Source organism: Phyllopteryx taeniolatus, chromosome 9 (genome assembly GCF_024500385.1).
Source record: "Phyllopteryx taeniolatus isolate TA_2022b chromosome 9, UOR_Ptae_1.2, whole genome shotgun sequence".
NCBI lineage: Eukaryota > Metazoa > Chordata > Actinopteri > Syngnathiformes > Syngnathidae > Phyllopteryx > Phyllopteryx taeniolatus.
Window position 1 is genome coordinate 4516055 of NC_084510.1, and position 25965 is coordinate 4542019.

General features: G+C 41.1%; 1 protein-coding gene across 3 annotated transcripts; it reads right to left on the reverse strand.

Annotated features, from left to right (window-relative positions):
* Positions 1 to 335: 335 nt before the first annotated feature.
* Positions 336 to 14710, reverse strand: si:ch211-112f3.4 (EF-hand and coiled-coil domain-containing protein 1). 3 transcript variants are annotated; one of them, XM_061786130.1, is made up of 9 exons: positions 13995 to 14710; positions 10895 to 11321; positions 10678 to 10812; positions 8224 to 8282; positions 7074 to 7218; positions 6802 to 6952; positions 883 to 999; positions 666 to 732; positions 336 to 580 (listed from the first exon to the last, which is right to left on the reverse strand). In XM_061786130.1, exons 1-9 carry the CDS (start codon positions 14551 to 14553, stop codon positions 411 to 413), a joined length of 1830 nt encoding a protein of 609 aa, XP_061642114.1. In that variant the 5' UTR covers positions 14554 to 14710; the 3' UTR covers positions 336 to 410. The 3 variants fall into 3 exon arrangements, with proteins under 3 accessions (XP_061642114.1, XP_061642116.1, XP_061642115.1); XM_061786132.1 differs by lacking the exons at positions 336 to 580; positions 666 to 732; positions 883 to 999 and adding exons at positions 4174 to 4449; positions 4540 to 4596; XM_061786131.1 differs by lacking the exons at positions 336 to 580; positions 666 to 732; positions 883 to 999 and adding an exon at positions 6058 to 6719 and having other exon boundaries at positions 13995 to 14707.
* Positions 14711 to 25965: the final 11255 nt, after the last annotated feature.

Below are 25965 nucleotides of genomic sequence, written 5' to 3' on the forward strand. Positions count from 1 at the left end.
GTACAAGGATACTAATAATTTAATTCAGTACCACAAATACAGCAGCGTTTGAAAACCCCATTCTGTCACCCTCTTCTGTACTGTTACGCATTACATACTGCTAGAAAATGGACACACACATTTGCCTTGTGGACATGTAACTGATTGGGGATGTATCTCAAATCAAAGTAGCAAAAGGATTTTTAATTTAGGGTTAAAGTGGTTAGGAAGTTAATCGTCTTACAAAAGTAATATGTGTTTCCTGAAGGAAAAAAGCATCCCAAATCAAAAGTGCTTGTCTGCTCCCTGTGAAATAATTTATGTTGAATTAAATAATAAAAGGAAATAGCAATGTATAGATTTGATGACATTTATATTCTACACAAGTTACATTATTAGAATTAAAAGATTATTTAATTTTTTTAGCTTAGTTAACAGGAGATGACCAGAGAGCTGGTGCTGCTTGTTTGATGCCTTGATGGTGGAAGCAGGCGTTTGCCTTCCCTCTCACCTCCTTTGGCCTCGCCTCCTTCTCTAATGTGCACAGTGGAGGATAATTGCACGTAGAGGGCATCAGCCACGTGCAGTGCCTGGGATGGACCTGCACAGAGAAAAAAAAGAAAAAAAGAACAAAAAAGTTGAGCAAAAACGTATTTGAGTATTTGAGAAATTCAGAGCTGGTGTACCGTCTCCTTTACTGCACATATCTAGCGTGTCCATCATGATGCTCCCCAGCTCCCTGCGGGACAACTTCTACAGAGACAAGAAAATGTTCAATTGATTAAGTTTTGTAACAATTAATAATAAATATTTTAAAAAGGTGACTGGTCATAAAAACATTTTTGTTTTAAAGCTAAACACGAATAAACATGACACGACACCAATGATTTGGGGAGGGGTTACCTTATTGCGTAGGTGCAGAAGTAGCATGAGGGCATCTCTGAACTTTCCCTCCATCAAAGACAGCCTCTCCCTCTCTTTCTTTTCTTCACTTGCCTTGTCCTCCTCTTGCGCTGGCCTCTGACAGGAGGAATAATTATGATATATAGTGAAAAAAAAACAGTTGGAGTGAGGTCAAGACATTTTGTCAGTATTTGTGTTTCGGTATAGTTCGGAAACACATTGGTACACACTGTATGAAATAAATCCAATAAAAGTAATTTAATGTGAATATGGTACTTATGTAATTTATGTAATCCATCCATCCATTTTCTATATCTCTTATCCATTTGTGAATCATGGGGAGCTGGAGTCTATCCCAACTGACTTCAGAGTGAAAGGCGATCTACATCCTGGCTTGGTCACCAGTCAATCAAAGAGCACATTAGACTATATTGTCCCGTCTTTTTTTCCCAAGCCTGGGCTCGCACACTTTTCATCTACGTATATGCTCACATCCAGACATCTGACACACCCCCCGCACGTAAACTGGAAATGAGTGCACAAACTACAAAGAGGTGTGATTCATTGAATTCTGAGGCTAGCCCTAAATCATTGAGCATGGTGTTTTCCTGCACCTTGTGAATGTCATTGAAATCTTTTAGAAAAAAGTAGCACATTTTAAATTTGAAAATAACTCACGAAGCAAATGTGTCATCACTCAGTCAGACGTGTGCACCGCTCAAAAACACACTAACACTTTGAAGGTTACCATGTTTTATTATTATTATTATTATTATTATTATTATTCTGTTTGAAATAAATCCAATAAAAGTAATATAATCTGAATACTGTGCTTATGACTGAGTGCATGTTTGGAGGTCCATCAAAAAAAAAGGGGTGCTCTTGCTATTCTATAGATCAGCTGTACTTAAACTTTCTTGCACCACGGACCGAACGAGTCACTTCATCATGTTGATATATTTTGACGACGAGCATAGACACAAAAGCAAATGACTGAATCGTTAATTCACCATTGCACCATTATGATGACTATGGTAGGTGTAGTGGGAGCCCTGCGCTTTCAAAAACCGCTAAAGACTTAATACCGGCCGCCGCCACTATGTTTGAAGTTCTTGGTTAAAAAAGTTTGCTCTCGCCGATATTCTTCACAAATAAAAATTACAACTAAAACACTGTATTAGCCAATCACAGCACCTCTCTGATCAGCTCAATAAAACAGATTTTGTTCAGTCTCTCTACTTACTTTTGTAGAGTTTCTTACAATGTGTGGTGACGTATGTTGTAATTGTATCCAAATTTCAAGAAATGTGCCCTGAGTTACCAGAGGGCTGTTCACCTTCACATGGCGCTGGATTTACTACAGCCTCTGGAGCGTGTAAAACGAAATGTGCGTAAGTTGACGTGCGAATGCCCACACGAATAGATTTGACAAGGCGCGCCCACATTTTAAGTTTTCACCACCCAGAGTGTGTTTCCAGCAAGAAGGTGCATAAATGGCAGACTTAAGCGGACGGTAAAATCTACACAGAGAGAAAGCCGCAGAGCTGTGCGGATTTTTTTATGATGATGTAGTCAACTAATGAAATGTAGTGAAATTACCATCTTTAATGGCTACATTTGCTCCAATGATGATCATGTGATCAGCTGATGAAAGTTTGACTTCAATGCAAATCAACTACATGATAGGGGATTCTCGGATTATAACGGTCCCTCCATACACAGTTTTTAGGTTACAAACATCATGCAATGAAATAGTTTGAGCTGCAGCATAACAATATGGCATCGCGCGGCACAAGAACTTAGGCTCAGAAACCGGCCATAGTTATTGTTTTTCATTGGACTGTTTTATATTTATGGCTTATAAATGTTTTTCATGCATATACAGTAGTCCTGCTTAAAAGTCTTAGGCACCATTAGATTTTTTTGTTTGTTATAACAACCATGTAAAACTACAATTCATAGAGCTGGTTTAGTAAAGCCACGACTGGTTGAACTGTTAAGAAGTGGGAAAAAAAATTGCAGCGTGTCAAATTTGAGTTTGTCCATCTGGGCCCGGTTGTTCAAAACTCGGTTATTTTTCAACCACTGGTTAAGTAGACTTAACCGACCGTTAACTTTAGCGGCACCGTTATCTTGTTGTCCAAAACTTGGTTAACTTTAACCGGCTGTTAACTTGACGTTAAAGTTAACACACCTCAGGGTGTGCTAACATTTTAACAGTGTGGTAAACTCTCGAGATGGCGTTCGCTTCAAACTTGGTGTGTATCATCACACAATATTGAACATTAAAAGTTGGGAAAATAACATATATTTCATAGATTTATTCAATAAATAAGACATGACTGTGATCTCTTTGGACATTTGAACGATCTTACATAATGAAGTCAAAAACAAATAAACATGCGTCTGTATGAAGCACCTGTAAAATGCCTATATTTTCCTTGTCCGCGGTAACTTGAATAACAGTCTAAAATTTTATTCAATTAGATATAATAATATAGGTTAAAATAGATACAACAACCCAAAAGAATTAGCTCATGGATTTATTAAGAATTGTTGATTATGTCCCACAATGAAGTCCGTTTTTCAGGAAGAGATATTGACAGAATCATATTACATCCATGTGAAGGACCCGCAAAATATCTGCTGTAAAGTTTTTACTGATTTTCTCTGTTCACAGGATCATTGAATACCATTTAAAGTTCGTTCAAAGAGACATGGCAATGATGATGTATTTTATATAAATATATGTAGGAGTCATGAGTTTTTATATTGATTATTATATTTCAAAATATTATAAATAAATTTAAAAAACAGTAAAAAGTACAATGAAACCTAAACTGGCATTCAGTATAATTATGATAAAAGAGATGAGTTCTTTTTTTTTTTTTTTTTCAAACCATCCTTATCAAAATTAACTCATTCACTGCCAGCCATTTCCTGAGCAGGGAACCCCTAGACTGCCAGGCATTTTCGAGCAATTTCACTGATTTTTCAAGCCCCATAGAATATTATGTACTATGACGATGTACACATCAAAACCACCAAATGAAAGGTCAGACTCTCTTCTTTCATCAGAAAAAACGATTGTCTCGAGCTTATACCGTTCTTGAGTAATCAGCAGTCAAATATAGGCTACTTTCAGCCAAATCTGTTTTTGGAAGAAAATAAAACAGAAAACAGCCTTTTTGTGAAAGCAGGCAGATCAAGCAGAACAATGACTTTGACACCAATATTTTTTTTCTTTTGTAAAAATCTCAAACATCTGAACATAAAAAAACACTGAGAAAGTACTTTTGACATAAAAAATATTTATTTACAAGTTTAACTATGTACAGAATTTACATTAGACAAAAATGCAAATGGACCCTCCACACTTGCACTTTTTTCCTCCAAATTCTCCTCCTCTACCGTTTGCTCAATAATCCAGGTTTTTTTTACCTTGCACATAAAATCTAGCAAAGTTTTATCCACATATGGATTTTATTCTTCTGTTGGCAGTGAATGGGAACTTGTGTGGTTGTCATTCTCCTTGAAACCAGTCATTACTTCTGCTCGAAGCACAACCTGTGCAGTTTAGAAATATAACTGTTACTATAAAAATACATTGTTGAAATTGCTGTCGTGGGACGTGGAGAAAAAAAAGCTTTCAAATACCTTTTTTGTCTCCACTGCGTACTGGAATGGGAGTCGAACGTCTGCTGGATGCATCACCTGTAAGTTTAAAAAAATACATACGATTACTAGAGAATACTTTTTATTGATGACGTGTTTTGCAAGGGTAAAAAACAACATTACTTTTCTTCATCGCAAGCGTAAAAGACGTTCGACTTGCGGGTGTTGGAAAAAATGGAAAATTCACATCAGTACTGGCAACAGATGTTAAATTGTAATGTGAATTCGTGGGACTAAATTATGTTTGTAACAAGGATTTAAGTAGCGTGTTTGCTCGCTAAATGTAGCTAACGCGAGCTGCAAATGAGTTACCTTCGTCTGACTTTGTTGATCTTCATCGGAGGAAGCTCGGGATGAAGCTCGGCTGGCTATCCAAAAGGGAGTTCACTCATCTGATGATTTCGGATCCCATTTATTCAAATCCTGGTCCGCAGACGATCAACCGGCAAGCGGCCAAGAGCATCTCGCCATATGTATGGGCCGGCATTTTGCGCAATCGCTTTGCAACAACGTGATCGGCTCGGTGCGTCATCCTTTACTCCCCCGCATGATCTAAGGCGTCTTTCCTATCGGTCGCAGGAATATTTTTTTTGCCTTGGCTCAATAAATTTCTAGTACCGAAAGGTTTCTTTTTTTTTTTTTTTCATTTTGTCTTCTCTCTTTTCCGCCATTATATTTGTCTCTTCTCATTGTCTGTTGCACCCCGCCGACCCGCACTATCCTCCTTCTTCTTCCTATTCTTCAATCTGAGGAAGGGACGTGCACCTCAAGGCATTGTTGACCTCTCCAGGGTGCCATTACTCATATCCAGAGGCTTGACGATCACACATAAACTGCACAAGACCCTCCCCCACCCATCCCCATTTAAAAACGGCATTGACGTCTTTAGACGGCATTGGCAGGGAATGAGTTAAACATGGGGTATGATCATAATTGCTTGATATGAAGCATAAAATCAATGAATCCTCTATAAAATCTCGAATAATTATAGGTGATGCCCTTCAATCTTAAATACAAAACAGAGAGCTGTACGTGTTTGGAACATTAATATTAATAATAAATAATGAATTAATTCAGTGAATTTCATTTCAATATTATACTTATTATCATTATAGACACGCCATAATTGTTCCTGTAGACTATGTTACAGTGTACAAAACAATAATAAGTTTATGGTTGTTTAATCTTACAGGAAGGTTCACCAACATTTGTGTTAAATGCCCAGGGTCTGCTCACAGCTTTATGGATTTTTTATTTTTTTTTGCATAATCCTTCTTACTGAATCAGTACCATTATTTACTCTTTTACTATGTCCAAATGATTGCTGTGAAACAAGTCAATAAAAGAACAAAGCTCATACTTCCTAAGACATTTTCACAGAAACCGGAAGGTTCAGCAGTCAGTGGTGTTCTGTATTTCCTTTTCCTTTCATTGCAAGATTAATTCTAAAAATAATTATCAAATCATTTTGCAATTGAAAAAAAGACAATGTGCGCTGAATTGGAAGCAGAACTTTATAAGAGGACAGTTTTAAACAAACTTGCACTGACATGTCTAATAACAGGCTTCGGCAAAGACAAAAATGAGTCACCAGAGGGCTGACACTTTTATTCACTTGTAAATAATGTAGCACTCCCTTCACTATGTAACATATCAGCCTTTACAAAGATAGTATTGGTATCGATGAGTCTTAATTGAACATTATTTTGTATCTGTCATCACTAAAAAATAACCAAGATACTAGACGTCTCTTAATGAAGAAAAAACTCAATTATTATTATTACTTATGCAAGGGCAGATTTTTTTATACACCTCATGTATTGAATAATTTTATTAACGCAACAGTAGTTATTCAATTTAAAAATGTTGAAAATAATTGTGTATGAATAAACTCGACAGGGGCTCTTTTTTTTCTTGTTTGGGTCGTTAACCTCATACTCCTGGGAACAAACAGGGACATGTCACATGCAGACCAGACCAGGCAAAACATATTAAAACTTGTGTTGATCTATGCTGAAGTGCCTTCCCGCAAGCTCAAATTTGGACTCATGATTGATTTGTGTGTGAGGCCCTGCCACTGAAAGATGAATATTTATTCTATCTGTTCTCATTTGGAAAACTAACAAAAGGTTTTCTTCTTCTTCTTCTTCATTGAAGGATATCTATAATGACAGGTTGTGGAATTGCTACTTTCATACTGAGCAAAATACTGAAATCGTGTTTTTCCTTGTCAACTTCACCCACCTTCTCCTCACAATCTTCTCTGCTTGCTGAGAGCTCTTGCTTTTGTCGCTTCCAGCTGCAGCATCCCCTGTTGCCCTTTGAATCGCTGCTGAGGTGGCAGTCGTGCAGGTCGCCCTTCGAGAGGAACTGAGGGATCACGTGACTCTGACACCTTTAAGACCAGGCAGAAGAGGAGTGGAGTAGAGTGGAGTGGGGTGTTTTCTGCATGTCATCTTAGAAAAATAGCAACGATAGATTTTGTGCATTTTATTGAATGTTCAAAATGAGCTAACCCTTTGGCCCAGTCGTGCGATTGACTGATGTGCTTCTTCACCTTGAAAAGGCAGCATTGCTCTTCATCACTCATGCTCCTGCCACCTTCCTCCTCTTCGTCAGAGGCAGCTCTTCCCTCCACTGCTCTCTGCAGACAATCAGCATCTGCAGACAAACAAACTTGTTACTTTTACGAGTTGATGGCAGTCAGACTTTAAAAGCAACATATACAAAGATGTGGGTTGAAACAATAACTTTTTAATTGCAGGTGAATCCTTTTGAAAATCACAAGCAATAACAGCAGGCTGAAAAGGAGCAAATACGCATTACACCAAACCATTGAAAGCAAAGTAAAGTCTCCTTCTCGTCGATTAACCCTTTTGCTGATTTTTTTGGGTGGGGGAACCTATTGCAGAAAAACTCATATATTCACTGTTTTTGTGCTGAGGCCAAAGCCTTGTCTATTACTAAAGTATTACTTTGACACCATCTTGTTGCATCTTGGTGCCAAGGAACTATGCTGAAGTGAGTTGAGGAGCGTCACGTAGTGCTTTGTGGCCATTCTGTAGATGCCACCATCTGTAGGTAATCCTAAACATTGGAGGGCGTCAATTACTTGGCTGTTCGCGGCAGTGCTCGCGCCTCCACCCCGTGAATAGCTGGGTAACACTATACAGTCAATTCAAACTAGAGAGCACAAATATTTGATTCCATCTATTTTTAATTGATCATGGGTGAGCTGAAGTTTATCCCAGCTGACTTTGGGCAAGAGGGATATTTGATTCTTATTTATCATTCATTAGTTCCTTACCGGTGGGACGGTGGACGACTGGTTAGAGCATCAGCCTCACAGTTCTGAGGACCAGGGTTCAATCCCGCCTGTGTGGAGTTTGCATGTTCTCCCCGCGCCTGCGTGGGTTTTTACTCGGCACTCCGGTTTTCTCCCACATCCCAAAAACATGCATTGATTGGAGACTCTAAATTGCCCGTAGGTGTGACTGTGAGTGCGAATGGTTGTTTATTTGTATGTGCCCTGCGATTGGCTGGCAACCAGTTCAGGGTGTACCCCGCCTCCTGCCCGATGACAGCTGGGATAGGCTCCAGCACGCCCGCGACCCTAGTGAGGAGAAGCGGCTCAGAAAATGGATGGATGGATGGATAGTTCCTTACCTGTCTTACACAATGCTCCACTTGTAGAGGAAGGTTCAGGAAGACATACACAGCCAGATCTGAAGGAGGAGAACATACCTCAAATCATAAACACCATTCATGCTCCTTCACACTGGATATACAGTATGAGCATGATGACATAGCTATCAATGCAGGCAAAGTATATAGGTTTTCGTTTTTATGTCAGATTAGGTACGATTATTTGTTGTTATTTATTGTGATTTGGCTTTGATACTACTTCTTTTAGGTTCAGCCAATTTTTTTTCCTGAGGAGAGAAAAAAAAGAAAGAAAAAGTTAATGGAAATAACTGTCTTTGAACAAACTTTACGAAGACCATTATAAACAGGCGGAGGAACCAGGGAGGCACTGGCTGCACATGCCTCCCCACTTTTTGGCCTGCCTTTAATATTCCCCTTTTTTTCTTTTTATCACATGTTTTCACTCCTCTTCTCTATTGTTCTGGGTGGTGTCAATCTGACCATATGTTGCTTATCAGTATCATAAGCACATGTAGCAACCCATCAAAGAGTAACATAAACAACAGTATGCATTTGAGCATGGTTGCCCGTGGTTTGTCCAAAAATGCATTAGGTCAATTTATTTATTAGTTTAATTAATGCCCTGATCTTGAGGTTTGGCCTTGGGCGCTGAAAACATCTATACCAGGGGTGTCAAACTCATTTTAGTTCACGGGCCACATTCACCGCAAAAAGATCTCAAGCGGGCCGGACCACAATATTTTTGGCTTAAAAATCCATTAATAACAACTATTCAGAATTTTCCCCATTGTTTGTGTACAAATGATTACAAGTACTTTCAGAAAATATTTACATTTATTCATTATTTTCTTGTTGCAAATTTTGCTGCAAATCATGAGCAGTCTGAAATTTCCATCCACCCATCCATTTTCAACACCGCTTATCCTGGTTAGGGTTGCGGGGCGCTGGAGCCTATCCCAGCAGACCTTGGGCGAAAGGCGGACTACACCCTGAACTGGTCGCCAGTCAGTCGCAGGGCACATAGAGACACGGACAACCATTCGCACCCACATTCACACCATCACTGAGTGGGAACTGAACCCACGCTGCCTGCACCAAAGTCAGGCGAGTGTACCACTACACCATCAGTGACTCAGTCTGAAATTTTTTAACCAAAAATTATTTCAGCAGTCTTATGAATCAGTGAGCGTGCATCATTCAATTATGCATCCTTTGTAAATTAATTTAAAGTTGTGGCAGTGCGTGGAGAAAAAAAAAAAAAAAAGATTCTAACAAACCAACCTCTTTGGAAGTGAAGCTTTTGACTGAAATTTTGTAATATTCAATGTCTTAAAACATTTCTACAGGAGGTATTTATTTTCACAGAATTGTCGTGTGAACATGGCACACCATTTTATATGAGTGTGATCCATTGTTTGGCCTTCAAATCTGCATCAATGTCATTTAAGTGTTGTCAGTGCACCCTCCAGTGGACAAAACTAGCACTAAAAGTTACTTTTATTGAAAAAAGGAGTGAATGTGTTCTCCATCCCCGCGGGCCGGATTGGACCCCCTGACGGGCCGTTTCTGGTCCGCAGGCCGTATGTTTGACACGGGGTTGATTTATGATATTGAACATGAATTTTACAACTTTCAACGCAACTTTCACAGCTTTCAAGAGAGAATGCCTGTTCAAATGTCTTTTTCAACTGTGAGCGACAGGTCGGCAAATTTCATTTGCGTTAAACTTTTTCATCAAGATTGAGTCTAACCAACTTTTGGGGCTCTATTTTTGTAGACAGTGCATGTGCGGCGTTGGCACAAATGCCGGCGGATTCTGATTTTTGTGCAAGCGCAAGGCTCGCTGCACGTGTTTTCCAATTTGGCAGACCGGGCTGCCCCAAAACTGGGCGTTCTGACGTAGTAAGGGTGTGTCCTTGGAGATGCGCCCAGCGGTGTGGCAGAAAGTTAATCTAAACTTACACCTGCTCAGACCACACCTAAGTACTGGCACAAGGTAAAAGGTAAGGTCTAACTTGATTTTGGTGAGTTTGATTGGGGCAAAGGCAGACAGATAGTGAGATACACAGACATATTTAAGTCGCCAGAGGTTATCAGAAAGTACACTGTATTTAATAAGGCTACCCGCTCACATTGTGTGTTGCCACACCGGCCAAGAGCAGTGACAATGCTCCACTCACGCACGGATCGGTACGATTACCCATCGTCCTCCTCCGCAGAGAGATGTCTCCACTGAGACTGCCATTGCGCCACATTTAAAGGGAATGAAAGGAGATGCTTTGATTGGCGGCGAATGAAGTGGGCTGTGAACACACCCACAGAGGCGCAGCCCGGCCACTCTCGGATCCGCCAGGCTGCAGCGGTCAACAAATTTACCAACACTGGTCTAACAGATACAAATGATTTGTAACTTGATGCATAAACAAACACATACGCTCACTCACACAAACATACCTGTACTGCTGCAGTTCACTCTCCAGCTGGGTGATCCTGGATTGAAGGTGTGGCACAGATTCGGCTTGTTCCTGAATCAGTCGCACCCTCTCGAGGCCCAAGCTCAAAGCATCTCTGGCCTCCTCTGCTCGTCTCCTGATGGAGTTCATCAACATGATCCCGCTTGATAAAACAGTATTATATCAGTTGATGATTTGTGATGGAACCCAAATCCAACCTGATTACGATGTTCTCCCTCCTGAGGGCAGATTCCACCCCCTGAAGCTTGCACACTTCCTGGTATGCCCATCGCAACTCCTCCTCCAGACGTTCATTGAACTTGATGGCCTCCTCCAGCTGTCCATCACGTGAGGAACGGATCAACTGCAACTCTCTTAAAAGGGGGTCCCTCATGTCCCATCTTCTCCCCAATCTTCTCCCACCATTTCCGCCAGCAATATTTAGCCCTTTAATCCGGCGTGTGGGCACCAGTTTGCCTTGTATGAGGGAAATGGAAGTTGTGGGCGATGAAACACTGATGGGAGCTGACTGCGTGCGGCTCCTCTCTTGTCTCAGAGCCACTTCAAGGGCTAAACAGCGAGCGTCGCTACCCTGCAGCGTTGATCGGAGGTCCTCCACCAGCTCCCTCAGAGCTCCTAACTCTTCTGGGAATGGAAAGAATAAAAGGATTGAAGAGAGGCGGAAAACTTCATAAACATATGCTGGTACCACAAATGATGTTCATATTCTGGTTTTGTTGGCATGTTCAAATATAACCATAAATATACTGCTCCATCAATTAACTCATTCCCTGCCAATTCCGTCCAAAGACGTCATTCAGAATCCATCTATTCCCTGCCAATGCCGTCTAAAGACGTCAATGGTGTTTTTTAACGGGGATGGGTGGGCGAGGGTCTTGTGCAGTTTATGTGTGATCGTCGAGCCTCTAGATAACTGCAATGAGGATTGGCACCCTGTAGAGGGCAACAATGCCTTGAGGTAAAGTCCCTCCCTCAGAGGAAGAGGAGGAAGAAGGAGGGGGCAGACTGGCGGGGTCCAAGAGACAATGAGAGAAGGCAAACATAATGGCAGAAAAGAGAAAAGACAAAATGAAAAAAATCTAACAAAAAAACTTTCGGTAGTAGAAATTTATTGCGCCAACACAAGAAAAATATTCCTGCGACCGACAGGAATGACGCCTTAGATCATGCGGGGGAATAAAGGATGACGCTCCGAGCGATCGCTTTGTAGCACAGCTATCGAGCAAAATGCCGGGCCAAATGGCGACATCCTCGGCCGCTTGGCAGCTGATCGTCTGCCGACCAGGATTTGAGTAAATGCAATCCGGAATCGTCAGATGAGTGAACTGCATCTGGATCGCCTGGAAGCAGCCGATTTCATTTGGAGCTTCCTCCGGATGATATGGAGACGAAGGGAACTCGTTTGCAGTTCGCGTTAGCTATATTTAGCAAGCAAATACGCTCCTTCAGTCCTTGTTACATAAAAACATAATTTAGTCCCACTAGTTCACATTGCAATGTAACATCTGTTGCCAGTACTGATGTGAATTTTCCATTTCGTCCATCTTGTAGGAATTCAACACCCACAAGTCGAACGTCCTTTATGATTGCGGCGAAGTAATGTTGTTTTTTACCCTTGCAAATTATCAATAAAACATATTCTCTAGTAATGGTATGTATTTTTTTAAATTTACAGGTTATGCATGCAGCAGACCTTTGACTCCCATTCCAGTACGCAGTGCAGACAAAAAAAAAAGGTAAATGAAAGGCTGTTTTCTCAGTTTCTTTCCTCCCGAAACAGATTTGGCTGAAAGTAGCCTGCTGACTAAAGAACGGTGTAAGCTAGAGACAAACTTTTTTTTCCTGATGAAAGAAGAGAGTCTGATTTTTGGGTGGTTTTGGTGTTTACATTGTCAATATTCTGTGGGGCTTGAAAAATGAGTGAAATTGCTCGAAAATGCCTGCCAGTCTAAGGGTTTCCTGATTTTAAGAAACGTCTTAAAGTCTACACTTCAATCACACCTTCATTGTTTTATTTCAAATCACTTGTGGAGGTGTAAAAAAATCCATCCATCCATCCCTTTTCAACACCGCTTATCCTGGTTAGGGTCACGGGGTAAACTAAAACCTTTTTTTTTTTTTTAATCCATGTTATACATCTTTCTGTCTGCCTGTCTGTCTCATCTAATACTTTTGCTACAATGTATTATTAATGAGAAGGCCATAATGTAAGATTTGTTCTCGGGACGATGCAGTGCAGTTCTACACAACTACAAAATACACGTGTAGTAATACAATCCATCCATTTATTTTTATTTCTATAGATCTTGTACTCATGTGAGCTGGAGCCTCAAGATCTCAACTGACTTTGGACAAAAGATAGGGTAGGCGACACCCTGGAGTGGTCTCCAGTCAATCAAAGCTTTGAGACTGATGTGCTGAACACAATTTCCACCACGCTGCCCGTCACATCCTTTTATGTGGCCCGCTAAATCAAATAAAGTGTGTCTAATTAATGTTTCTTGCCAAATGGATTTTGTTCTTTTCCTTTTGGCCCAAAAAATCAGGACCAGATTTGCAATGAATCTTCACCTTTAACAGATATTACAAGCATTTTGTTAAAAAAAAAATATATATATATAATAATAAATCCTTCTTGATAATAAGTCATTGAACAATTGTCTACTTAAGTATAAGAATCAAATGCAGGGGCAATTTTTGTTACCTGTAAACAATGACATACATTTACTGTATAATGGTTTTCAAAGTCATAGCCTTCTGAAAGAAACCTATGTGAAGTACACGGTGATGAAAATGAGTTTGATACCCCCTCATTACACCAATATAGCCAGGTGTACAAATGACAGTAGTTTGGAACTTTAACTTGGCCTTTTGTCATTGCTCTTGTTTTGTCTGCCAGTAATAAGTAATAAGCAGTGATGGGAAATAACAAACAAACAAACAAAAATACTTTGTTTCTGTAGTTAAATAGATTTTTCATTTATACTGTATGTACTTTATGTGAGTATTTAATTTTCTGACCACCTTCTACTTTTGAAAACCAACATCTGTACCAGTCAGAATTTAGTTCTAGTTTAGTTTAGTCCAGATGGGTTTTTTTTTTTCTTTTTTTTTCTCCTCAGCATGAGCACTATGTACGTTTATAAAAGATGGAGACTGTTTTGTGTTCCCCGGGTATACTATATCATGGACAGTTTAATAAAAATAATAATAATAAGACAGTAATCTGTACTTGGCAGAAAGTTCAATGTAACGCGCGCTGTCTTTCCAAATGGCAACAACATGCCACAATCCTACCAGAAGAAGCGTCCTCCGCAGCCGTGGATCTGTTGTGATTTCTCGACGATTGCTCCAAACTAACATATTTCCTCCTTCTGACGCGAGGCCAGCGCAGCCTGATGTGCCTCTCCACCATCTCCGTCTCCTCGGTAACGGGCAGTCGCCACACGTTTTGCGCGCAACGCACACGAAAGTAGCCGCACAGACGCGAGTGAAAGTCCTGAAAAGTCATCTGACGAGGCAGCCCGGAGCATACGTCTGCGAACTCTTCGTCCGGTTCGTCGTCACTCCCTTTCCTCGTCTTCTTCCCTTTGTGAGCTGCTCCGGTGACACCCAGCACGGCGCACAGGGTGCGGAAGTCCTCCGCCGACACTTTATCGTCCCGGCTGGGATAAGCGAGATGGTGGAAGACCTCTTGCAAGTACTGGTCTATCCCGGTGGCCAGGACGACGATTTCGTTGTCCGCGCCGGGATCGGGGCTGTGGTGGTGGGCCAAGGCGCTCCGGAGCCACTCGCTCCTCCGCGCTGCTCTTGGCCAAGGCTGGACGTGCTTCAAAGATAATGCAGTGCGCTCCATAGTCGCGCAGTGACGTGTTCTTCTTCTCCGCAATCTCAGCAAAGAAATTTGTCATGCAAAAGATTCCAAAATCAAGCGTTGCACTTCCCCTGTGCATCAAATCGCAATCTGAGCCTTCCCAACCAGAGAAAACAAAGTCGATCCCATTCAAGCCTGACTCCACCCTTTCATGCAAATACTCTGACTGCAGAAGTCTGCCTGTGCAGCCGCCATTGAAAAAAAGAAAGAAAAATGTTGCCTGTGGGCCATGTACGGAAACGTATTGCATTCACTTGGGAAAAAACAAAAACTCCTGTTTTTCTGAGTAATTTTTTTCCTTTTTAGTGAGTAATAGTCATAAAACGGGGGGGGGGGGGGGGGGGGGGGGGGATTTGACAGAAAAACTGAGAAAAATAATTAGTCCGAAAAACAGGGGGAAAAAATACTCAGAAAAACAAAGCCCTCAAAATAATTACTCAGAAAAACAGGATTTTTTATTTATTTTTTTTATTTTTTATTTTTTAATCCAAGTGAATGTAATACGTTTCCATAATGTCGCACAGCGGTTATTGGAATATTATTCCATCCTAGGACTGTCGAACTCTCAATGATAACTGTGTGTTACCAGTTTATAAAAGTCTACAAATTAACATCTAGTGCTTCATTAGTAGCACTAGTAGCCAACTATACATATATATACAACATATGCCAACTATTGCAAAATCCGAGGAAAACCTAATGAACATATTCTGATACCAAAAATGATGTTCATATCTTTCATCCATTTTTCAGGTCATAGCAGTGGTATTTGATTGACAGTTGACAGCTGAGTGGGGCATGGTTTCAGCACATTCAGCAGAAACACCCACAGTGTTCGAGAGCAGAGACAACGGCTTGATTTCTCACCATTTTGAAGCCTCATTTGACAAACTTGCCAATTTCTGAAGTCATTGAAATTTGACAGCGTCTTCTCTGTGTTGTGTCAAATTTAGATGACATTAATTTTATTTTTAGGGGGGACTTTAGGTCTTACCCAGCACGTCACATACTTCCTCTTGACGAAGTACTGTACATCTCTGGAAAACTGTGAATTCTATCTCGATTTTATTCATGCCCTTATATTTGGCAGAAACACACACACCTCCAAAATAAATCCCTTACTGACAGTTCTTTGCCTGGTAGGAGTGGAAGAGAAACCTCTGTCGCAATCACCAGGTAACCTCCCCTTCAAAGAAAATATGTCTGAACCCTTAGTGGAAATACCTCTCCCCACCCTGACATCAGCACTTGTCATTCGTTTGACAGCCAAAACAAACATTTTCTTGGATACACTCACCTGGGCATGACTAGACCGCACCATGCGAGTTGGATCGCATGCATTCCAGTTTGTGGAGCACATTGCATTTGTCAGGAAAAATGCAATTAGTTGAAATACAGAGCGAATGCGTTTGTGTGTTTGTGTTATTGGGTAATTAACAGTTCGGTGAGAAGCTCAGTATCGGTCCCCTCGGTCCTGCCGTTGTTCTCCTGACCTCTCTGAGTAAAATGCTTAAAAACAGCAGTTGTTTATACCGTGGAACTTCAGTTCACAAACAATTCAGTTTACAAACAACAATTCCAAAGAAAAGTTGCCTTTTTTCATGAAAAGTCTTGGCATAGATGTTCAATTGGCATCTGTCTCGCACTGCGTCACACAGATAATGTTGCTCTAAATTAGGCCTCAGTATGGCTCCAAAGAAACCTGAAAAATGTCGCTTGTCGCTTTTTGGAAAAATAGTCGCTTGAGGAGTTGGAAAAGTCGCAAAATATAGGAACTCTAGGAAACTACAAACTACATTCAGATAGTTACACATTTATTTGTGTCCACAAAAGAAATATTGTTTTATTCATTATTAAGCCTGCAGGAGTCTAGTTATTGCACTACAGATCTATGAGAATAGATCAGCCAATTAAATGGTGGTAGATCTGTGCTGACTCAAATTTAACATGAATTGAAGAACACAGCCACATATCCAGATATACAAACATAAGATATGCCACATCTCCAGATATAAGACATAAGTGGATGGGCACACTTGTGTAACCACATTACCTTATTTGCTTTTTAATTTTACTTCACCTCTCAATTTTTTTTATTTACTATTTTGTGCTTGGTGTCTGTTTTATCTTGTTTTGTGTACAGTTTGTGTACATCACATTGTACAGTCTGTTGCACTATATGTCTTTATTTGTATTTGCTTTTATTTAGCATTGTTTTACTCTGGGCGGCAAGGTCGACGACTGGTTAGAGCGTCTGCCTCACAGTTCTGAGGTCCGGGGTTCAATCCCCGGCCCCGCCTGTGTGGAGTTTGCATTTTCTCCCCGTGCCTGCGTGGGTTTTCTCCGGGCACTCCGGTTTCCTCCCACATCCCAAAACCATGCATGCTAGGTTAATTGACGACTCTAAATTGCCCATAGGTGTGAATGTGAGTGTGAATGGTTGTTTGTTTGTATGTGCCCTGCGATTGGCTGGCAACCGGTTCAGGGTGTACCCCGCCTCCTGCCCGATGTTAGCTGGAATAGGCTCCAGCACGCCCGCGACCCTAGTGAGGAGAAGCGGCTCAAAAAATGGATGGATGGATGGATGTTTTACTCTGCTCTTTGCAGTCAGGTCAGCATTGCCTGGATTAAAGACGGTGGGAAATAAAATAAAAGAAATTGTACATGTTATTGGTAACATTAATGGTGGAAAAAGCTTTGAAATGATTTTTCTTGGTCCCATTTTCTTTATATCCCCTGACATTTGAACAGGGGTGTGTTGACTTTTTTTATGGAGCTGCTAAGGTGACATGGAAGAAAAAGAAAAACTTTGCGTTATCTCACAGTAACTTCGCGTTCTGACACAAAAATCTACAGTGAATGTACTTCTGTTTTGAGTACTTTTTAAACCCACTGTATATCTGATATATTGTTGGCATATTTTTTGCACTAAATTAATTAAAGAATTACTTTAACAAAGTCAGCATTTTAGTTGTAATATTTGTTTGTTTTTAGCTATTCGTATAATGCTTCCAAGCTCATTATGTTAAGCATCAGTCATCACACAACAAACCATTTAGTGATTTATAGACCAGTAGCAGAACTTTAAAATCTATTCTAAAGCTGACTGGAAGCCAGTATAAAGACTTTAGAATTGGAGTAATATGCTCTGACCTCTTTGTTCTGGTCAGAACCCGAGCTGCAGCATTCTGAATGAGCTGCAGCTGTTTAATGCTCTTTTTAGGGAGTCCAGTCAGAAGACCATTACAATAGTCAAAAGTCTACTTGAGATAAAAGCATGGATGAGCTTCTCCTGGTCTGCTTGACACATGCAAGCCTTCACTCTGGATATGTTCTTCAGATGGTAGAAGGTAGTTTTAGTAATTGATTTGATATGAGTTTTGAAAGTCAGGTCAGAATCTATCAGAACACCAAGGTTTCAGACTTGGTCTTTGGTTTTTAAAGAGAGTGACTCCAGGTATTTCCTAACAGCAATCCTCTTTTCTTTATTGCCAAAAACAATTATCTCAGTTTTGTTGTTTTAATTGAAGAAAATTTTGGCTCATCCAGTTATTTATCTGTTTTAGACAGTGACACAACACCTCAATTGAACTACAGTCATCTCGAGACACTGCTAAATATAACTGTGTGTCATCTGCATAGCTATGATAGTAAAAATTAAAGTTCTGAAGAATTTGACCCAAGGCTAGCATATACAGGCTGAACAGGATGCTCAATGCACTTCCCTTTTCCGACCTTTTTCCATCCTTTTGTGTTTAAAAACAGCCTTATGGAAATTCCGCCGAGTCCTAAAGAGGGCATCAGTGTCAATTTCATATTCCTGTTGAGAGTGCATTTTTTTGTCAATTGTATTTCTCTGTCAACTGAAAACATTTGGGTTTGACATCAAGGGCTCTATTTTCTTGACTGGTGTAAATCCAGTGCAGCGGGTAGCATAACTTTGCATGGAGGTGGGTGAGCCCCGGTGTTGGTAATTTCGTGGACCAATGCACCCTGGTGTGTCTATGGCCTGCCGCACACTGCGCGATGCAATCGAACTCGATTGGACCAGACCATTGCATTAAAATAAGAGTTGCCGATGCACCCCCGCACATTGAGTGATTAGATACATGGACGCCCCAAATAGCGAGCCTATATATTCGTTTGATGCTATTTATCCAGTAATTGTACATTATCACATTTCTTAAACCATATAAAGATAGATTCATAGTTAAGGAAAAGGCGGGTTGCTAAAGAGAGTGGACGCAGGTGAGAATAAAAGTGTGAGTGTGGCTTTTATGAAGGAATCTTGCTGACTCCATTCATTTGAACGTTTGTGGTGTTTGCGTACATTTTGGTCACAAACTTCACTTTTTTTTATCCACAAGTACATTATACATTATGAATATAGTGAAGTATTGATGTAGAAAAATATTTTATATACACCAATTATATGGCTATGGGAAGCACGGTGGCCATTAAGTAAAACCAGAAAATGTATTTTCCGCTTGAGTGAAAGCTTGTGTAGCGGACATGCTCCCCGCAACCTGAGGTGTCACAGTGACTCCCCCACATCTTGATAAATTGCTTTCTTCCAAGCGGCCCTGCTGTTCGAGACAACCACTAGAAGACGCCTACTAGACCCTAAATTAATTAACAGGTCCCCTTGAAATCTTGGTTTACAGTCATCAAAGAGTCCTTTTCTTCGTTTGAACTGAAGCCAAAAGGGACAGATCGACGATGGAATGCAAATACAGCAACGAAGTATTAATATTCAAACGTGCACGCCAGGCGCAACCCACTGACGTTTGAGAGTACTGCAACCCCTAAACTTCCATTCAGTTGTGTTTAACTGAGAATAAAATTATATATTTTGATATTTCACAAACTCTGCAGAAATATTCCAAATGCATGCCTTGGTGTCTGTGTCAGTGTGTCAACTTTACCGGTGCAGCTGTAAGACTTTGAGAACTGTTTGTCCTGATTTGAAACCACAAGCAGCATGAAATGTGATTGAACCATAAGCAGTTGATTTGCCAAGACTAAAGTTTAAACAGTCATTCTATATGCTTGACCTATGAGTCAAGAGTACAAAGTTGGGAGTATTTTATATTAACATATGATTTGAAACCCATATTATGGGTCAAAATTGTAGACTAGATTCAAGCTGATGCGTGTGGTCTTGTTTGGACCTCGGTCCTCTTTGAACACGCCCCCTGGGCATTTATCCAGAGACTCCCTCCTCTGTCTCTCTCTTGGGTCTTCGCGCTTGTCTTGCTTCCTGGCTCTTGTTATCAGCTCCCCAGCTACGGGGCGGCCTTCGGCCACCCCTCCCCCCTCCGCTCGGTAAACGCGGGCCTTGGGGATGGATCGCCGCTGCTAAACCTCCAGAACAGTTGCTGCTGATCTACCAGATACACTCCCAGCCAAACGTGAGTTCTCTGAACTTGCTCGCGGATCCCAGAAAGAGGCGGGGAAACAGACATTTATATTCTCCCGACAAGGCGTGACGAACAAATTTTTTTCTTCTCCCGCCTCTTTTGTTTTTATTTTTCTGACCATCCCACCGACCAGCTGATCTACGTTTGTGAGTGGACGCTGCAGTTATCGTCAGGATGTACAAGATTGGTGCCTTATTAATTTTGAGGAAATTACAAGTTTCACACAGTCTCAACTTTGCTCTCTCTCACTCTGACTCTTTAGCCCAGCAGCACACGATGTCTCATTTCCCTTTTTACACGCCTATTTTTCTCTTCTTTCACCAGTATTTATGTTATTTTTCTTCCTGTAGTTAGGCTCTTTGTGGTTCCCTATAGATCCCGCGTAGATTTTATTAAATATTCTATATATTTCCACTCCTAGTTGTGTTATGTGTGCGTTTTGAGTTTAAGTAAGCCTCTGTCATCTAGAACCCGTATTGTCATCACTTTCTCCTAAATTTTATACATCTAAAAAGTGACGTGGTGCTCTTTACGAGACAAATTAGTTTGATTTTAACAATAAAAGCGGAGATCACAATTGATTGTTATTCACCCGGGGACACTTCTCTGGTTTTCATGTTGGTTACACCTTCAGTATAAATAATACTAGTTAAAGTTGTCTTCAGAGGCAATACCTAAATCTAAATCTGAAGTAGAGATTCAGCACAATTTATTGTTATTTAGAGGGCATATACGGGCAAAAAAAAAACAAAAAAAAACATACCTGTCAATTGCATGTTGCACTACTTCAGCTCAAAAGAAAAATGGGTGTAATCAAACAAATGGTATCAGATCCAAACGTAAACACCTAGAGATAAAAACTGAAATGTTGTTTTCATATTCATTATCAAAACCAAACGTTTGCAAATACTGTATAAAGGAGTTGGCTTTTCCAATACTTTTGGAGGGATATGTATACACTTTCTGATCATTTGGATAAAAAAATCGGACATTAGTTGCTCATCAAATAATACAATCAGCAGTGTCTTTGTCATGTACAAAATATTTGGACAGAAGAGTACAATAGAGAGAGAAATACAAATACCAGTAACCATAATTAAATACTCAACTGCATGTTTTCTTATATGAAGTCTTATATGAAAGTCACTGATAATGATTTTGAGGAGTCATTCATAATTAAGAGTAATATATAATGTTTCGTATGCTGTTAAATGCATACATTATTAATCTCAGAAGGTTTGGTGACTCCTGTGCTAAATTAATGGACTGGTGGTGACCAGTTTGGGTATGGGTACTAATTATCATTTGGTGTAGGAAATTCAAAAGCTATCACATCTCCCTACTATCATCACTGTGGTAAATTTGACATCTGTTTTGGAAGATGTGTCTTCCTAAAGAATATAAAGTAAAATAATATCTGACATTAAAAGCATAAGACGGAAGACCATAAATTATACTGTTGTCAAGGAAAAGAGGCAACAGAAAGGAAAAGGGAGGGGACATTCATGATATTTGAAAGAGAAAAAAACAGCCTTAAAAAGCCAATAAATATTATTTGATGACAAATAGTAATTAATGAAGACATTTAAAAACTGACACTCATGGACAATGGTAGCAAACGACTAAACCATAAGGAAATTAAAGCAGACAAACACTAAAGTCTTTGGTCCAGATGGTCACATTTCCTTGAATAACCTTCAATGATTTATTTATGTAGTTGATCATAAACTTTGTGCATTGTTCAGGCACTCACAGGACATCTGTCTACTTGGAAACACAACAACATCCTAATAGTGTGTGTAAAATTTCACAAAGGTGTGTGTGAAAATAATCACTCTTCACGTGTTAAAGTCCCTCTTCCCAAACACTAATCGTGCAATCAGTGATGGATGAGGAGTGTGTCAACATGAGCTTTGACATGAGGAATTAGGTTAGACTGGGAGTAGGCTCAGAGTTTATTCCTTTAACGGAAATGGGATTTATGGTCTTGTGTGTGGGGGGGAGGAGGGGGCGGCGACCAGGCGCTCTTTTGTAGTAAAGACAATGCTAATTTCCTCATTCCTGAAATACAAAAGAGATAGAAGCAACACAAACCTACTTCCCCTCTTACACAATAACTAATACTCATAGGACTCGCAATTACGTTCCTTAGAGTCAGCGAAGAGACGGGATGAAGTTTATGGAAAGCAGATGAGGCATGTGGCTACATGTAGCGCCGCAATACTGAGCTGCCACATTGACATTGAAACAACAGAGCCTGGGTGTGACTGAATATTAATACATCTCCCTGTGTCCTTCCATGTTTATATGATTATACAATATTTAAATGCACTACAATTACAGTGCTGGCATTAGTTACAAATATAATTGTTTGGCTGTTCCAGTTTGGGTTGTCAATTTGTTATTCCTTCCACGTTTCTCTTGGCACATTGTGTTTCCAGGTCGAGAGGGTCCACATTTAAAAAAAAAAAATTCCAAAGCAAATCTGAATCAGTGCAGTACACATGCTTTCATTTAATAATAATAATCGTAATCAATATAAAAACCTGGTCATTGTTTCAGATATTTCAACTATATAATCAGATAGCGGCACGGTGTACGACTGGTTAGAGCGTCAGCCTCACAGTTCTGAGGACCTGGGTTCAATCCCCGGCCCCGCCTGTGTGGAGTTTGCATGTTCTCCCCGTGCCTGCGTGGGTTTTCTCCGGGCACTACGGTTTCCTCCCACATCCCAAAAACATGCATTAATTGGAGACTCTAAATTGCCCGTAGGCATGACTGTGAGTGCGAATGGTTGTTTGTTTCTATGTGCCCTGCAATTGGCTGGCAACCAGTTCAGGGTGTACCCCGCCTCCTGCCCGATGACAGCTGGGATAGGCTCCAGCACGCCCGCGACCCTAGTGAGGAGAAGCGGCTCAGAAAATGGATGGATGGATAATCAGATAGATAAAGTTTAAGATCAACACTTAGGGCCTCTACTGATTCAGTTTTTTTGCTTTGGAACTTTTCTTTCATTTCCTGTCAGAGCAAAATGACCCGGAAGTACTTGTAGGAAAGGTTGTTCGAACAGGAATAGGAATCTTCGGATTCTTCATTATCCTAACCTTTATGCCACCTTTCCTTACCCTTTGCTAGAATACGTTATGGGGTCTAGGGAACATGAAAAGGTGGCTCCTTTCAAACATAGGAAAGGACAGCACTGTTTCAAATGAATTCGACTCCCCTTTTCCTAACGTACGTCATTTTACGACAGGGAGGCCTAGTGACGTGAAGTCGTGGACTTGCGGACTTTACCTGCAAAATATTTGATCATGTCAAATGTCTTTTATCGCAAGATGTTTATCACAATATTTGATATTTAGGCTTCATTCATGTTCATATACTGTAATTATATCATATTTGTGTAAATGTATGATATACAGGTGGCACGGTGGCCCAGCCTGTGTGGAGTTTGCATGTTCTCCCCGTGCCTGCGTGGGTTTTCTCCTGGCACTCCGGTTTCCTCACACATCCCAAAGATATGCAGGGTAGGTTGATTGGCGACTAAATTGCCCTTAAGTGTGAATGTGTGTGCGAATGGTTGTTTGTTTGTATGTGCCCTGCGATCGGCTGGTGACCAGTTCAGGGTGTACCCCACCTCTCGCCCGAAGATTGCTGGGATAGGCTGCAGCACGCCCACGACCCTTGTGAGGATAAAGTGGTATGGAAGATGCATGAATGAATGAATGTGTTTACAGTTGTTTTGTCTTTATGGATAGTAATGTTAGTCTTACATTTCACACAGAGTTACAGCTCAGATTTGTATGTTTACATTGCCATTGCAGTGCAATGCAGCACAATGGGGGCACAAGCCAGTGCAAACTGTAGGCCAGTCACAAGCCCAGATAAATGCAGAGGGTTGCATCAGAGAGGGCATCTGGCTTAAAGTTGGTTGACATGATGATTAACAGACAGGTTGATATATCGTGTGTCCAGGAGAGCAGGTGGAAAGGCAGTACGGGTAGAGGTTTAGGGGCACGGTTAAAATGATTTTACTATGGTGCAGATGGGAAGCAAAATGGAGTAGGAATTATTTTAAAGGAAGAGTGAGCTAAGAATGTCTTGGAAGTGAAAAGAGTGTCAGATCGAGTGATGACGCTGAAACTCGAAATTGAGGGTGTTATATATAGTGTTATTAGTGGCTATGTCCCACAGGTAGGATGTGACCTCGAGGTGAAAGAAAAATTCTGGAAGGAGCTAGACGAAGTAGTTGAGAGCATCCCAGACTGAGAGAGAGTCGTGATTGGTGCAGTTGTAATGGACATGTTGGTGAAAGAAACAAGGGTGATGAAGAAGTGATGGGCAAATTCAGGATCCAGCAAAGGAACTTGGAGGGAGACATGGTGGAAGACTTTGCAAAAAGAATGGAAATGGATGTAGTGAACACTTCCTTCCAGATGAAGCAGGAACATAGGGTGACCTACAAGAGCAGAGGTATGTAATCTGAAGGAGGTTACTGACTGTAAGGTGGTGTAGCTAGACAGCAGAGGTTGGTTGTGTGTAAGGTGATTCCGGTGGTGGGGAGAGAGATAAAGAAGACTGGCAGTCCAGAGAACCATGTGGTGGAAGCTGAGAAAGAAGGAGTGTTGTGCTTCTTTTCGAGAAGAGTGTGGTGGACCAGCAGGTAGCAGTGTGTCAGGGCTGCTGCCTCGGCACCCTGAACTACGCCTTGTGTTTGGTGTGTGTCTGTGCAGGTGGGAGGAGACGAGTTGGAGCCGGGACCAGCTGCGCCGCATCATCTTCAGCAGTGTACTTAAGCCAGTTCCGAACTCCACCTTGTCGCCAGATTGACTTTAGCAGTCACGCTGTCAGTCGCTTCTCGCTCGGATCACTACTACTGTATGCAGTATCCTAATCAGTCTTTTGTTTCCTGTATGGAACCTTCATTGCCTGTACTCCTGTCCGGAATCTCCATGACTGCTTCTTTGCCTGCACTCCTGTCCGCTGAAATCGTCACCTGACCCAGAGCTCGCACCACAAGAAATTGCCGCCTGCCAGAGTCTCAGTCTCCTAACCCTCCAACCACTCAATGAACTAAATAAACTGTCGGAATTCTGACCTGCCATTCCGTATCTGCTCTTGGGTCCCCTCCTGCACCGCAAACCGTAAGACAGTGATTAGTAAGGGGGAAGTTAGAAAGGCTTTAAAGAGGATGAAAAATGGAAAGGCAATTGGTCCTGATGACATTCCTGTGGACGTATGCTTCGATAGAATTCTAGCGCGTGAGAAGATGCCTGAGGAATGGAGGAAAAGTGTGCTGGTGCCCATTTTTAAGAACAAGGGTGCAGAGCTGTGGGAACTATAGAGGAATAAAGTTGCCACACAATGAAGTTATGGGAAAGAGTAGTGGAGGCTAGACTCAGAGCAACAGTATGGTTTCATGCCTAGAAAGAGTACCAAAGATGCCTTATTTGCCAATGATGTTGATGGAAAAGTATAGAGAAGGTCAGAAGGAGCTACATTGTGTCTTTGTAGATCTAGAGAAAGCCTATGACAGAGGACCCAGAGAGGAACTGTGGTACTGGATGCGGAGGTCTGGAGTGGCAGAGAAGTATGTTAGAATGATACAGGACATGTACGAGGGCAGCAGAACAGTGGTGAGGTGTGCTGTATGTGTGACAGAGGAGTTTAACGTGAAGGTGGGACTGCATTAAAGAAGGTGGAGGCATGCACTAGAAAAGGAGAGGAATGAAGATTAACCAAAGTAAGACAGAACATACAGTATGTGCATGAATGAGAGGGATGAGTGAGGCTAGAGGAAGAAGAGATAGCGAGGTTGGAGGACATTAAATACTTGGGGTCAACAGTCCAGAGCAATGGTAATTGTGGTCAGGAAATGAAGAAACGGGTCCAGGCAGGTTGGAACGGGTGGAGGAAGGTGTCAGGTGTGTTTTGTGACACAGAGTCTCTGCTAGGATGAAGGGCAAAGTTTATA

What these genes read in the sequence shown, in the direction of transcription:
- si:ch211-112f3.4 (XM_061786130.1), bottom strand. Translation starts at nt 14,553, where the DNA reads ATGGAGCGCACTGCATTATCTTTGAAGCACGTCCAGCCTTGGCCAAGA. An exon ending in TGGAGCATTGTGTAAGACAG is followed by an intron (nt 7,219 to 8,223) that starts GTAAGGAACTAT and finishes GTTTGTCTGCAG; the next exon opens with ATGCTGATTGTCTGCAGAGA. An exon ending in TCGCACGACTGGGCCAAAGG is followed by an intron (nt 6,953 to 7,073) that starts GTTAGCTCATTT and finishes CTGGTCTTAAAG; the next exon opens with GTGTCAGAGTCACGTGATCC.